At 38.1% G+C, this 16,229-nt stretch overlaps 1 protein-coding gene and 1 pseudogene across 1 annotated transcript in view; one reads left to right on the forward strand and one right to left on the reverse strand.

Annotated features, from left to right (window-relative positions):
- The window catches only part of Map3k15 (mitogen-activated protein kinase kinase kinase 15), a 129,696-nt gene that overhangs the window by 83,442 nt on the left and 30,025 nt on the right, over positions 1-16,229 (reverse strand). The window contains exons 4-6 of the mRNA XM_034484972.2: positions 9,770-9,963; positions 6,626-6,794; positions 4,460-4,566 (exon numbers count right to left, since the gene is read on the reverse strand). Of these exons, the coding sequence (XP_034340863.1) occupies positions 4,460-4,566; positions 6,626-6,794; positions 9,770-9,963 (470 nt within the window). The remainder of the gene's footprint in view (positions 1-4,459; positions 4,567-6,625; positions 6,795-9,769; positions 9,964-16,229) is intronic.
- Positions 10,017-15,805, forward strand: LOC117694207 (dehydrodolichyl diphosphate synthase complex subunit Nus1-like; annotated as a pseudogene).

Below are 16,229 nucleotides of genomic sequence, written 5' to 3' on the forward strand. Positions count from 1 at the left end.
GCTTCCAGTTTTTATTTAACAAATTAATTTTATAGTACTTATACTATATAAGGTATTTCCCCAAGAATTTCACAAGTGATGACATAGGGGTATTGTTTAGATATGTATATTAATTTCTCATATTCATCAAATTATGTATTTAAGATTTACATACTTTCACTGCTTGCAAATTTTATTTTGACTTAAGAGACATGTGACCTCACATGGGTTACAAGATTCTTGGAAAACATGGGTTCCTGTTTTGTTGCTGTCTTAAAGTTGCTGCCACTGGTATTTCAACAATCTAAAGTTTAATCCATCTGCTGAAAAAGTACAACCTCTGAAACTGAGAAACCAGTTAATTTTCAGATCATTCTGAACACTTATTTCATGTATTCCTTATTTGAAGATGTCATTCATTGGTTGGAAGGTTGATGAGGATAGCGTCTAAGCCCCTAGCTATAAAACCAAGTTTTATACATTTCTAGAATAATCTTCTGTATTGATCTGACATGATTGCATAAGTAACAGCTTACTTACTGTGGACAGAAAAGAATGTACATAATTCTTAAAATATTTTTCTTTATATATTATCAATGGAATAAGACAGTAGAAATAAGACATCTAGACACCTGCGATTTTGAGAGGTTGAATGTGAAACTACTTTATTCTGAAAATGTACAGTAGTCATGTTTGGATGGCTACTTAGCTAGAAACTACATTTTCCAATTTCACTTGTGGTAAGACAGACTAAATTCACATCAGTGGAATGTAAGAAGTAGCAACTCACTTGTTCTGACTAATTTTATGTCAACTTGAGACCAACTTGACACAGTTAGAGTTGCCTGAAATGAGAGAACCTCAATTGAGAAAATGTCTCCATAAGATCTAGTTATAAGGCATTTTCTTAATTGGTGGTTGATGCAAGAGAGGCCAGCCCATGCTGGATGGTGCCATCTCTGGGCTTGTGGTCCTGAGTTTTATAAGAAAGCAGGTTGAGCAAGGACTGAGGAATAAGCAAGCCAGTAAGCAATAGTGCTCCACTGTCTGTGCATCAGCTCCTGCTTCTAGGTTCCTACCCTGTTTGAGTTCCTGTCTTAACTTCCTTTAATGATGAAGTGATAAACAGTAAGCTAAATAATCCCTTTCTTTCCCAAGTTGCTTCTGGTCATGGTGTTTTATCACAGCAATAGTACCCCTAACTAAGACACTTAAGAGAAAATTACTTGTTTATTTTTCTCCTCTGGTAGCATGCATAGCATCTTCCCACACTATAAAAGGTACCCTGCAGGGATGGACTTTCTAGAAGAGAAGCAGCTTGATTTCTTCATGTTCTGTGAGTCAATTACAAGGTATCAATAGAACAGGGTCTTGCCTTCAAGATTGGTATGTTAACCAAAAGCATTAGCAATCACCTGTAATGTTTGAAGTAGTCTATGGAACGTTACTGGCCAACAACTCCAAAAGAGGCAAGTCATTCCTAGCATGGAGACTTTTATTTGTTAGCCCGTGGTGTCTAGTAGAGGCATTGTTGCCCCCATTATGGAGTAATTCCATTTCAACTCCTTCTTTATGAGTGTGTAAACACACATAAGTATATGCACACACGTTTATGTGTACACATATACACACATATGCAAACACACAGACATGCATGCATGCACACCTGACCTAGCAAGACAACCCCAGTGATGCATCAGTGTCATGAACATCATGACAGTAATAACTACTTCCTGGTTGGATTTTATTCTGAATCCAGAAGGTGATAGCAATACTTTGGACCATTATCAGGCCAAGAACCTGTGGCTAGACAAGTCATAAGCCCTAGTCTACTATTATTCTACTAAATGAACAGTATTAAACTTATTCTTAGTAACTTATACCCATAGATTAATATGTCTCTTAAGCATCATCAGAGAAACTTCTATTTGTAGTAGATGGTGATTAACACAGATACCCACACCTGTCAAGGTACAAAGAATAAGATACTGTGGAATGCTCAGTCGTAAATGGAACATGTATACTGAACCACCCTCTTTCAAAGGCCCCATAATCACTGCAGAAGAAAATACAGAAATAGTGTAAGAGCCAGAAGTTGTGGATGACAAGGAAACTGTCTAGACACATCAGTACAATTTCACATATGATCTCACAATGGTTGGAACAATACACACAAGGCCATTGCCAGTTCAAGCCAGGTAAAATCTCAGCATGAAGAGGTGAGATGGGCATGCAGGGTCACTCCTGAGGAGCTATTAGTAATTGTTAGTGTAGGTAGAGCAAGAGTTGGTTTTCTTTAAAAGTGTGGCTCCTGATAAGCTGACCATAAACCAGTGGAAGTCCAGATAATCAAGAATATATAGGTGTCACAAATTAGACTTGATGGGTTTTAAAAAGTAGATGTACACATTTGGGTGGGGAGGTAAGAGGAGTGTATCTGGGGGTAGTTCTGGAGGGGGATGGATATGATAAAAATATAATGAACAAAACCAGAAAAAAATAAGGGTGGGGGAGGAACTTGCCTCAAGCTTCCTTCTTGTTGCTAACCCTGTTTCACAGGTTTCAGTGTAATAGTGGCAGTAAACTAGCTTCAATCATGTAAATGAAGCCAACATGACAGGGCAGTGGTTTTCAACCTTCTTAACACTATGACCTTTTAACATAGTTCCTCATGTTGTGTTGACAATCATAAGATTTTTGTTCCTACTTCATAACTCTAAATTTTGCTACTGTTCAGACCTGTATTGTAAATATTTGATAAGTAGAATATCTGATATGCAACCCCCAGGTACAGGGGATAACAAAAATGTATACAATGATTGGGTGCTAGGTCTAAAAGCAAGTTCTAGAGTAGTGCTTCTGGATTAAAGCCTGGTTCCCTCACCTCTATCCTGCTATGTAAGAGGAAATTTTCAGTCTTCTTTAAATCATTGAATTCCAGGCTCTTTGCTACATCGTTTTCGCTAATTTACCTACTATTCATGCTTTTGAGGCTTGCAGTCTCTAGGCAGGACTTTCTAAGTTACACCCCCACCCCAACACCATGGCTTTTATGTCAGCTTGACATAGCTAGTCATCAGAGAGGAGAATCCTGCAATTGAGAAAATGCCCCCATAAGATCAGGCTGTAGGCAAGCCTGTAGAGATTGTTCCTAATTAGTGATTTATGGGGGAAGACCCAGCCTATTATGGGCGGTGTCATGCCAGGGCTGGTGGTCCTGAGTTCTATAAGAAAGCAGGCTGAGCAAGCCAAGGGAAGCAAGCCAGTAAGCACACCCCTCTATGGCCTCTATCAGTTCCTGCCTCCAGCTCCTGCTCTGTTTGACTTCTTGCCCCAACTTCCTTTGACTTCCTTTGATGATGAACAGTGGTATAAACCAAATGGACCCTTTCCTCCCAACTTGTTTTTTTTTTTTGGTCATGGTGTTTCACTGAAGCCACAGACCCTAACCAAGGCCCCATCTTTATCTATCATGCAGTATCAACCTTGTTGCTTCAGCTAGTCCTCCATTGCCTTAAAGGTACCACCAATACCTTTTGTGCTTTCTTTCTTTGTCTCCCTCCCTCCCCCTTTTTTTCCTCCCCCTCCAGCCCCTCCCCCTTTTTGAGACAGGGTTTCTTTGTGTATACATGGCTGTTCTTGAACTAGCTATGTAGACTAGGCTGGCCTTGAACTCATAGAGCTCTGTCTGCCTCAGCCTCCAGTGTGTTGGGAGTAAAGGCATGAACTGCCACTGTTCAGCAATACCTTTTTCTTGTATAAGATCCCAGTCTCTATACTTAACCTTATATCTTGCATTTGCCTTTACTTGCATCTTGTGTTCTGGTTGTACTGGATAATACTTGGATGCACCTTGTACAAAAAGAATTAATTCTATGCTAACATTCCAGCCTCCATATCCTGCCCTTTCCTATCCATGATATAATTTTTCAAAACGTACACAAGAAAAAACAGAGAAGCTTTTCTACCCCTAAACAGAACACCACTCTCTGCCTCTTTCTGTCTTTCTCTCTGTGTCTGTCTCTCTGTCTCTCTCTTTCTCCATGTGCTATACTTCTGTATAACTTTGGACAGCCCTTTCATTAAACCACTTATCTCCCTGAGTTATTAGGTTTTCTTTGTTTTTCTTTCTTTCCTTCCTTCCCTCCCTCTCTCCCTCTCTTTCAAGTAGAGTCTCATTGTATAGCTCTTGCTGTCCTAGAAGTTGCTATTTAGATCAGGCTGGCCTTGAATTAATAGACATCTGCTTGCCTCTGCCTCTTAAATGCAGGGAGTAAAGGCAGGCACCACATCTGGCCCTTTGGGATTTTTTCATATGTCTGATCTCAAAGTTAGAATATATATCCCAAAGGCAAAGTATCTTGTATATTTTAATACCTTTGGCAGTTAGCATCTGACTTGTATCTGATGACTGTTGAAAAGACAAGAGAAGAATTTAACAGGTCACATATTTGCAAACCCTACAGATAACCATTCTTACCTATTCAGTGCAAAGGCATAGTGAAATTTAATGTTGTGCTGATCAGCCAAATCACACGTAGGCAGCATCTTCAGGGTTTCTACCAGCTTGACCATTGCATCATAGTCCTGTTGGCAAAAGGTCTCAGAGTGGGAGAGAGACAGGAAACAGCTCTTCATAGATTTTTTTTCTGAATAGTTAGAAACATAAGACAGCCTCCAAGTTTAAAAATAAACCATTCTTTGCAGATAGAATTTAGTGAAGTTAATTGTAGCTTTGACAAGTATAAAAAAAATATCAGAAAAGATAGATGAGACAGAGCAGGAATTCCTGCTACCAGAGGGCACAAAATGTCAATAGAATATCTGTTACATCCACACAAAAAAATGAGGGCAAGTGAGCCTGGTAACAGGAAAAAGATATTGTGTTGAGTGTGGGAGGGTTAATACCAGCAGCAGAACTGTGTTAAAATGAGTTTGATAAATACAAGAGAACTTAGTCACTTTCCCATGCAAATGGAGGAAACATTTTATTCCTTCACACTCTGGCTAAATTAATCAAATTAATATAATTTAGAATTTCCCAACTGAAGCACTGTTGATATTCTGGGCCTACATCTCTGCTCTGTGATGCTATCCTGTGTATTGTTAGATGGGTAGCTGCCTCCCTACTAGAAGACACAAGTACCCCTGTTCTACAAGTTAGTTTTGATGAACAGAATCTCTTCAGACAGTGCCAAATACCCTCAGGCTGAGAAATACTGTTCCAAACGCTGCATACATTACCCTGGGGTACCAAGTGTGTGTCTACCGGATCCCATTCTAGCATTGACATTAACAAGTTTTCTTTAACCAAGCATAGAACTACTAGTATTGGAGAACTCTCTGTTAGCCAGTCAGCAAAGAGGATCTTCCTACAGATATCTGACACCTGGCTTTAGACCTTGGTGCTACAGTCTCAGAAAAGAAGACAATATATCCCCGGAACCTTCCAGCTCTACTTTGAGCCTAGGAGTTCTATCAATAAAAAAATTAACAACCGAAGGCACTTAGGAAGGGAAAGGCAGAAGAAAGCCAGCAACTCCAAGAAATATTTCAAGAGCAGGGTATGGTGTCATATGCCTATAATCACTGTACTAGGGGATGGTAAGCAGGAGCACCTGGAGTTCAAAGTCATATTCACCTATACATTGAGTTCAAGGCTCAATGAGTGTACAAGACCCTGTCTCCAAATAACAGCAAAACCAAAACCAAAAAGAAGTACTTCAAGAAAAGTCTATTATATTTTCTTGGTGCATAATAGCCACCTGTTATTAAAGGCAGGTAGTTTGTCACTCAGGCCACGGGTTCCTTAGTAGCTAACTCTGTTCTTGGTCTAGATCATAAATGGATGGCTCCATCTTTCAGATGTACAGAACATGTACCACTAGTGTAGCTTTGTAGTATTTCTAGAAGTAAAGCATATTAGACTTTGTGCTTCCAGAAGGAAGATACACAAAATACTCTTAAAACGTGTTCAATTTGGAAAAGAAATCCTCAGTTTCCTTCATATTTCCACACCTTATAACCTGGGTCTCAAAATCTTTCAATAACTTCTAATGCCAACTTTACAATAATCATCTCTATTCCCTAGTTCTGTACCACAGCCCAGCTACTGCTACTCTCACTAATGAGAGGTGGTAAAAAGAGAAAGGTAACTTAAAAGGCTTAAAGAAGATGCCAGAAGATTTGAGAACAAAGGCAATGAAGCTAGTCAGCCTCTGTTTGAATCTTGACTTTACCGCACTCTGTGAATTTGGGCAGGTTACTTAATTTCTCTGTGCCTCAAATTTCTTCATTTAAAGTTAAATCAGGCACAATAAGAGCAAACCTAAACCAGAGGTTAAGAGGACTTAATGAATCTGGATTTACAAAGAATTGGAGAATCATCATCATCATTATCATCATCTTAGTTTCTCATTTTAAGCAGTTCTATACAAACAGGACCTCTTGTGGCAGTGCTCACTCCAGCTCTAATATGACAAATTATCTCTAAATCATACACAATATCCCATCACCAGGTTATATACTTAGATAGAGTAGCTTCTTCATCACACTCCAGATGTAAGTATTCATACTTTGTATGAAGATTTCTTTATAACAAAGAAAAGTCAGGCATATGCTAACCATACATAAGCACATTTCATACCTGTATATCACGGTAGGACAGAAGTAAGTTAATGATGATGTCTGATGTCAGAACCTCAATGTTATCCATTCGGAATTTAATTCGAGTCAGCTCTTTTGCCAGTTCATCACCTTGGTATTTCTCTCTGGCTTTCCGGATGTCATTTAACAGTGTTTCTTTATAATAAGCACTGGAGAAAGAAACAAAATCCCCTGATCATATACAGGCATCCAGGACTCTCTTGAGTGCTCAAACAAGCATGGTTCTCAGTAACACATTGCTGAGCCTTCCTATGCCAGTAAACCTAAAATGATGTCTACCTTTTTGCATACTGCAGCAAAAAAACTAGTAATAATAAAATTCAGTTTATTATAACCTTAAAAATATCTTCAAAGCTAAAGTTTCAGACAGTCTATAGAATTTTCAATGCAACCCCGAGAATTACACACACACAGAGCATGAAGCAAACTTATATAATTATTTAATTTCCCCCACTATCAACAGATTATCAAAAGCCAAACAAAACTCCAGAAGACATGAAACCTAGGTAAATTCATTTTAGAAACATTCTCATCTTCTAAGTGTTCCAAGTTAGTAGCTATGAAGTGGTTCTCAGGTGAAGGAGACAGGAAACTGATGGTGTATCTTTAAGCAATCCAACAAGGGGTATACAGAGGCCATGCCAGGAAGATTACAGACAACTGTCACCCTTAGCTTTCCTTGTTATATTTTTCCTGTGAAGTGTTTTCTAATATAAAGTAAAAAAAATTTCCCTCTTCTGAGCATTTAAACAACAAAAGGGTATGTAAAAACATTTAAAGCTGTAAATCTACCCTGAAATGTCTTCATAACCTTTCATACAACCAATACAACCAATATTAGTATGTGGTACTTAATTTAAGACATGAAGACTCCTAATTTAGTGGTACAGAAGTCAACTTAAAATGACGACCATAGATTGACTTAAGTATCTTGTCTGTTTTCCAAGTAATTTTAAATAGAGCCTGGGCACTACCAAGTGGTAATGGTAACAGCCCATAAAAAAGCTGAAATTATATAGCTAACTGTAAAGAATAAATTTAGGAAAGAGTAAATTAAATAATCAACTCTATAGAAGAAAAAAACAGATAAAATGAGAACAGATGGTACTTAGTCTGAATAATTATAGAATAGTGGCACATACATGTGCATACAGCACATAGCCTGGTCCAATGTTCCTTATAAGACCTCAATTAACATTTAAATAATAGAGTAATAGCTTACAGAAAGGGTTCTGATATAAAAACACCAGGGCACTGCTTTCACTCTTTATTTCCTTATTTTTCAAGTGCCATTACACTAATGATGAGCAAATTAGTAGGTCCTGCCAGTATTTAAAATTCTGTTATTAACTGAATGAGACATTAAATTAGGTTACATCCACTGCCCATTCAGCAGACTATAAAGGCATCAAAGCCATTAAGGTTTTATTAGTTTGGCCTGATGAATAAAAAGTTATACTTTAGTCTTGCTTTCAAGGGTAACTGAAAAAAAATCAAAAATAAAAAAAAGAAACAAAAAAAAAATAAAAAATATTTTATTTTTAAAATAAAATATAATAAGATCTGTAACTTTTATGTAAATGAAATTATACCTGACATGTTGGAGACATCAGACACATAGTATGTAGCCACTTCTGTGTCTGGTAACCAGGGAGGATGTTGTTAATCACTGTGGACTTGGAAATGGTTTACAAGTACTTTCAAGCACAAGACCCATGATAAAGATAATAAATCTGCCAGAGTTGGTACTTGGGCTAAAAACTTACCTGCCATTCCTGTTACAGAGGTTTTTAAACATAAGCACCATTAACCCCCTCATTAACCACTGTCAGGCACCAGTCAGAGGAAAAGTATTTTGAGCTTTTGGAAATTAAACAACCCTCCCCCAGCTTGTTTTCTTCCTAACACATGGATTTAAATGAATGAGAAACAAACTTGAACCTATTTCTTAAAGACATGATTCCCCTGCCAGATTCAAGCTATATACCTTTTCATTAGACCTAAAAATATGGTATTAGGAGAGGTTTCTCTCTAAAATTATACTATTTTTTCCTTCAAAATAAAATAACAACTAGCAAGGTGTTAAAGAACCCCTCATTTGTTTTCTGTTGCTGCCATCTGGGTTTCGAGACTTCTTCTCCATTAAAGTCTGTATCTCAAAGAAAGGCAAGAGGACAGAAAAGGTGAAAAGGTGTTAATAAGTGTGACTTTTTTGCAGCACTTTGATGGTAACCCTCCACAGTTCAGGTGCCATGATCTGAGCTAAAGTATGGCATGTGGTCCTTGACATTTCATTACAAGTCAGTTCTGCCAGTCCTTTGGATTTTCATTTGTTTTGGAAGAACAAATCCTTATGACACAACTTACAGGAATAAGTCCTTTAAATTGGCTGTGAGCCAAATAATAGGGATCCTCTAGTTAAGAATAATTTCCTGCCTTTAACTTTTCAACTAACAGCTCCGAAGGTATGGTTTATTGAGCATTAAGGTTGCAAAAGGAGCAATGACTTCTCCAAGGCTACCCAGTGAGCAATCACCTAACCCAGGATTCATACTCAAAGCTGTCCACCTCTGTGTGGACACCAGACTCCATGACGTCAATCTATGGATAACATGTCACAGAACATCCTGAGGTCAGGTTGGTTGAAGCTTGACTCAATGCATGCTTATAAGAAGAACTTAAGGTCAGAATGACCTTGCTTTGGCATTTTCAGTACCTGAATAAGAGCATAAAGTTATGTTCAGAAATTATCTGAAAACACAGAATCTTTGAGTTGAAAAAGCTCTAACAACAATCATGGAGTTAATTTTCCCATTTTCTAAAGGAGAAAAGAGCTGTAGAGAAGAGTTACATATTAAGGTCACATATGGAACCATGGCTAGCCCCAGGCCCAATTCTGATCATCTAAACTTCAGTTCTCTTCTTTTCTTGATTCATCTTAGGAACTCAGTTTAGTGAGGAACTAAGGGGGTAATGATGAATTCCAGGATGACTAAGTGGATACCAATGAACCCTATTCTCTAGGTATCCTGGTCACTTCAAAGTACACCTTATACCACCTCCATGAAAGTAGAGGGGAATTTCTGCAAGAATCCCAGGATTTTTAATGACTGATGAAAATTACCATGAAGTCACACGGATGTCCTTAAGGAGGCTGGTGAACCTGTCCACCAGGGGCATACACAGTGGGCCAAGGATGGTGTCCCAGTTAGGCTGCATGTACTCTGAGGCTCTCCTCTGGGCATCACTCTCACAGCAAAAATAGTCAGCACATGGTGTCACAGTGTAGGGGATGAAATAATAATTTCCACTAGATGCCTGTAAAAAAAAAAAAGTGTTTCAGAAAGCAAGTGATGCAGAAGTATACAGCTATGGCTCTTAGCAGGCAGACCTGGTCGGACAGGGAAGGGAAAGATGCACATTATGGACAACACTTTGTGTGATATCATTACAAATCTACTAGGCTCAAAACAAAAGACACTCAATTTCAAATCGCTACTAATTTGTCTCTGAATTTCATTGGCAAAAAAATGTTAGAGTTTTAAGTTTTAGAAATCATATAAGCTCATGACCTGTCCTCCAAACCACAAGGAACTTGGATCCCTTGAAAGTCAAAGATTATAAAGTGGCATATTCGTTTTTAGTGTAAATTAAAAGTCCACATTATTTGATGATTTAATAGAGGTGCTATTAACTTTTGTGAATAAAAATGGTTTTACAAGAATCACATACTGATATATATGATTACTTTCAAAGATTTTGTGAACAAAATCCATTGAAGTATTTTACAGCATTAAGCAATACTCACGTAAAGCAACATCTTTGTTCTACAGAATAATTATAGTTGACTAAATCATGATCCTTTGAAAAGCATAAGCATTACCTTTAAAAGGCATTAACTCAGTATTCAATTTTTAACACATTGAAGTCTAAAAATACATTCTTTATATGATATTCTTATAGCCAACTATATATATACATATACATACATACATACATATATACAAACAAATAAATTTGGCATACATATGCAATAAAAAGAATGGAGACCAAGGGGCTGACTTTTGAAAACTGTATTTGAAAATAACTGAGATTGTACCATGAATAGTTTACATCTTGTTGAATTGTTGGCCAAAGGGTTCCCATGGCCAAAGGGGTAGTACCCCCAAGAGATTGCCAAAGATACTGGCGGCTCACCACAACCTGATAATAAGGCCATATTCCTGAATACAATGCTTATTTATGTCATCAAACATGGAGAAGTCAATCTGTACCCAACCAAACACTTACTGACCAGCATTTATGCTGCTGGAAGTTACTCTGCACAGTACCAGAGGAGAAAAGTAAGCGTCAGTGTCATTCAGCTATAATAAGCCCTATAACCTATAATGGTGACTTGACTGCAGAATATACTGGTAGAATGGTAGGGTAGATGTTATGGGGGTCACCAACAACTTTTTGACTGGATTTAAGTCCCAATCCATGAGATGGAACCTGCTAAATTGGTCAACAACCTGCGACTAGATTGGTCATGGGCCTAGGGAAAAACCTACTACTATTATTCTGCTAAAGAAACATAGCAATAAAATGACTCCTAAAGACACACTGCTATGCCAATAGACCAATGTCTCACTCAATCCTCATTAGAAAAGGAGATTTTTGCTGTAGATGGGGACTACCCACAGAGGCACATAACTGGACAATGTGCAAAAAGCAAGAGACTTTGGAGCATCCAGTTCTAGCTCTAATGTCTTTATCAACTCGCATCCCCTTCAGGCTCAGGGATACAGAAGAGGAGGCAGAAAGATTGTTAGGAGCCAGAGGTTGAGGATGACTCTAAGAGGACTGAGTTCCTGACACAACAAAACTGATAAACATATGAACTTACAGAGACAATGACAGCAAGCATAGGACCTTCAGAGGTTCAGGACACATGGATCTAGACACAAAGTCACACCCCCAACGAAGAAGCTATTTGCAACTGATACCTGCTGGCAAAGGTAAAATCAATTTCCTTTTATAGTGTATCACTGGGTCTATCAATCACATTCCATGACAATGTGAATGGCAAGAGTAATTGGTTAACACAAAACAAACTCCATGTGTTGTTCTGTGGGGTTTTTTTGTTTTGTCATTTTTGTCTTATTGGGTTTTTTTGTCGTTTTATGAGAGGGAGCATAAGAAGAAACATGAATCTGGGTGGGGAAGAAGGAGGAGAGATCTGAGAGGAGCTGGGGAGAGGAAAATATGATCAAAATATATACATGAAATTTTTAAATAAATAAAAAATAAACTCCTATGTGACACTGAGTACAGGGAAAAAGAAAAGGCTACATGTTTAGCTGAATGTAACTCCAACAGGAGCTAAGACTGAGTATGGATACTCAATAAACTAATGCCACTCCAGATCCTGCTAGATATATCTAGAAAGAAACAGCCTCAGTGAATTCTGGGTTAGTCAGGTTACATTTAGCTGCAAATCACATTGACTGTCACCAGGCTGAACATAATTCATTTGAGACTGTCATGTTGACCATGTTTGCCTCAGATTCACTGTGTGGCCCAAGATGTCTTTAGACTCCTGAATCCTCCTGCTTCCACTTCCCAAATTCTGAGGTTATAGGCATGTTCCATAGGTCCTTCATGTACTCAATCTTTTCTTTAAACTTTTAGGGAAAAAAAACTAGTTTAAAATTTTTGACCTAGCCAGCCAGTGGTGGCACATGCCTTTAATCCCAGCACTTGGGAGGCAGAGGCAGGTGGATTTCTGAGTTTGAGCCCAGCCTGGTCTACAGAGCAAGTTCCAGGACAGCCAGGGATACACAGAGAAACCCTGTCTCGAAAAAAAAAAAAATTGACCTTATTGCCAGTGGTCCTTAAACTAGGTTTAGTGGTGTATGCCTGTAATCTTAGCACTTTGGGGATAGAGGCAGGGGACCAGAAGTTCAAGATGATCCCCAGCTCTATACTAGGTTCAAGACTAGCCTAACATACATAGAGACCCAGTCTCTGAAAATAATTGTAGACCTTAAATTCCTATATCTAAGCTTGAAAGAATTTATATGGCAAGAAGAACCATTCATCTAACTTCTTCCAATTTTAAACTAAAATAATAGAGGTATCCAGGAGGTTGGACATACTAAAGATTTAACATCAGAAAATACGTTTTGGGGTTGGAGAGATGGTTTATTCAGTACAATGTCTACTGCACAAGTGTAAGAACCTGAGTTAAGAGCCACAGCACCCAAATGAAAGCCAGGCCCAGAGCTCATTCATAATCCTAGTGTTGAGGGGCATAGGCAGGCAGATCCCTAAAGCATATTGGACAGCCAACATAGTTAAATAGATGATCTCCAGGTTAAATGAGAGACTGTATCAAACAATGAGGAGAGCACTTTAGGAAAATATCTGACATCAACCTCTGATATCATCTGCATGCACTCACATAAACATAACCCACATGAATGCATGTACATATATTACACAAAATGGGTAATTTTAAAAGAATACTGTGTGCCCAAATGGGATATTAAATAAAGAACAAGACTGCTTTTAAATTAAAAAATGATATACTCTGCTTTATGGAAGTATAGGTAACATTCTTGTTTCTACTTTAATTTAAAACATATTTAATTGTCCTGCAATTGTCTTTTTTTCACTGTGTTGGGCTCTGTTATGTCACATTTTGAATCTCAAAATAATCTATTAAAAATTACCAACACTGTCTCACTAAAACACATTTCAAACTAAGTGAATTTTTTTCTTGGGGACCACAAGATCAGTAATTTTAGTTCTGTAGAACTTGGAATATCTGTTCCGACTATTATACTCAATTATAGGAGTGTGAAAACTAACACAGACTACCCACAAACATAGGGGCAGGGGCCAAGTGCCAATACAATTGTATGTATGAATATAAATTCAAATTCCATATTTGTGTAGTCATGAATTAATTTTATTATTTCCAAATATTTAGAAAATATTTTTATAAACCATCCTTGGGTCTGGAGAGATGGCTCAATGGTTAAGAGCACTGACTGTTCTTAAAGAGGACCCAGGTTCAGTTCTCAGCACCTACATGGCAATTCATAACCGACTGTAACTCCGATTCCAGGAAATCCAACACCTTCTTCTGGCCTTTGTGGTCACTAGAAATGTTTCATACATGCAGGTCAATACTCTTACACATGAAATAAAAATATTTTTAAAAATTCTTAACTCTGAGTCCTTATAAAAATAAGTAATAGGTCTAACTCATATCAGACTAAGCCTTCAGATGCCCCATTAACCATAAAAATAAGGTTCTCTGAGAATAATTACCTGGCTGCGAAATAGCAGCTGCAAAACATCCCTGAGGGTACCAGCCATTAGCTGGTATTAAACTCCTCAAAACGCAAGTGCCAATATTACAAGTAGAAGGTGAAAAAGTTCATCTGTGTGGATAATGATTGCAGAAATGTGGCTCATAAGTTCACCATCACCAGGAATTAAAATTGCCTGTATCCAAGGAATGAAAGCCTCTTCTTTCTTCCTAAAACTTAGAAGTTCTCGGAGATCAAAACTAAGGTTTTGGTGGGTCAGAGACATTTTTTTTTCCTTTTCCCTGCCAGGAAATTCATGTTGCTAAAGAAAATTAAATTAAGTTAGATTTGCATGTTCAAAGTTGAAATGGATTTTGAACTGAAACTGATGGTTATGGCAAAGACCTTCCAATTTCAGATCGAAGGAGGAAAACACCAAATGCATTGGTGAAGTACAGAAGGTAAAATGTGTCTGAAGAATTCCAGCTTATTTTAAGGGTATTTGTGTCAAACTAGAAGTGTCCCAAGCACCTCAGAGCCTATCATCTCCAGAAAAATTACTGTAACTAGTTACAGTTCTGTTTAAAAACCATTTAAACTTCCTGTAAAATGCCCTAAAATATATAACAAATGGAAAAACACTGTTCAGGAAACTTCACTAAACAGTGATAAGACAAGTAAACTTCTGGAGCATCTGAGCCATAATCTGTTTAGCCTCAAGTGGCAGAAATTATATTCAGTGTAGCCAAGAAGTTAAGATTCTTTCTAGCAGAGTCTAGGATGATACCATGTCTTGGTGTTGTAAGTGCTCTATTCCTATCAAGTGTGATCAAAAGGATCAGGGCTTCCCTTTTCTTTCCAACACTTTTTTTTTTTATAGGGCAGAAGCTCTATCCTAAGAGGCGGCAACAGCAACAATGAATGACTCGAAAATAACACCACCCTATGTTCTGAATGGTTTTGCTCCTGATCATTGAGAAGGTGAAGATTTCATATCAGGAGATGCAAACTAAGAAGACCCAGGGCTGCCACCTCTACTCCTTGTATCACAGAACTAAATATCAACACAAGAAAAGTTACTGCCTCCATTGCCTGCTCCAGACAATCAGTATAGTGTAGTGCCTGAGGAAGGAGTGGCTGTAAGCACAGCTTTGTAGCTCTCAATAGAAAGCTGGCTTTATGTGTAATGTGACATGGGGATTTTCAAGGCAATGTGAAAAAAGAGACTGGTGGTAAACAGCTAAGAGGAGCCTGGCAGCACTATGACAGTAAATGAAAGGTAGATCAGCTATAAATTTTTCAGAGAGTAAGCTACAGAAAAAGACAGCTAAAAGGAGCTTTCCCAAGGTTAGGGCAGGCTTTGAGAACAAGACTTGAGGCTGAGGGCAGAGAGAGATGATGGTAGGAGTGGGGTATTTTCAAGAGAAATAATTCAAGATTGATGGTTGAAATTTTACAACAGAAGGAACTTTGGGGCCTAGATTGTTGCACATACTCATCAGAGTTAGCAAACAGTAATGACAAAGACAAGTTTTAAATTGCCCTCCAGCAGTGAAGGTTCTGTCTCTAGAAAGTAGAAAAGCACTTATAGTGAGAGCTGCCCAGGACTTTTGCCAGTGGCAGGGGTGATGTGCAGATGTGGTTGGAGATCTGCTGGGTGGCTTACTTAGTTTACATGCTTTCCTTCATCTTGATTTAGTATTAACCTTTGTTCCTGTGGACAGCACACTAGACTTTCTTCCCTGGTAAATCAGACTGACTGAGATTGTCTCTTTGCCCTCACATATGAACATCAGTTATAAGGATGATTTTGCTGCCCTCATCAGTACACAGCTTGTGAACAGTACCTGGTAAAGTAGTTGTCCCTGGTTGTATATTTTGATTTCAGGTTTTTAGAGAAAAGGCTCCAAGTGATTCTGATGGTTACAAAGCACCTATAAGACCCTGTTCATATTCTTCATAGTTTATCAAAAGACACACAAAATATACTTATTAGAGAGTAGATGCATGTGTGTATGGAAGTAACTTTATAAACAGGGCACACTAAAGAATGAAGTACATAGACCTACGGTTCAAGCAGTAGTGGCAGTGTCTTGGGAGCTAAGGTTTCACATGGAAAGGCTCCTGCCACTTTTCGATTTTTGTTGGGAACAGGGTGAGGAAAGCTGTTTAGTTGTTTGTGGTAGGTGGAGATAATTTTTGTTCAGTTTTTCTTAGTGACCAGACTTTAATTTTTAAGAATATATTGACTTGCCGGGCGGTGGTGGTGCATGCCTTTAATCC

Source organism: Arvicanthis niloticus, chromosome X (genome assembly GCF_011762505.2).
Source record: "Arvicanthis niloticus isolate mArvNil1 chromosome X, mArvNil1.pat.X, whole genome shotgun sequence".
NCBI lineage: Eukaryota > Metazoa > Chordata > Mammalia > Rodentia > Muridae > Arvicanthis > Arvicanthis niloticus.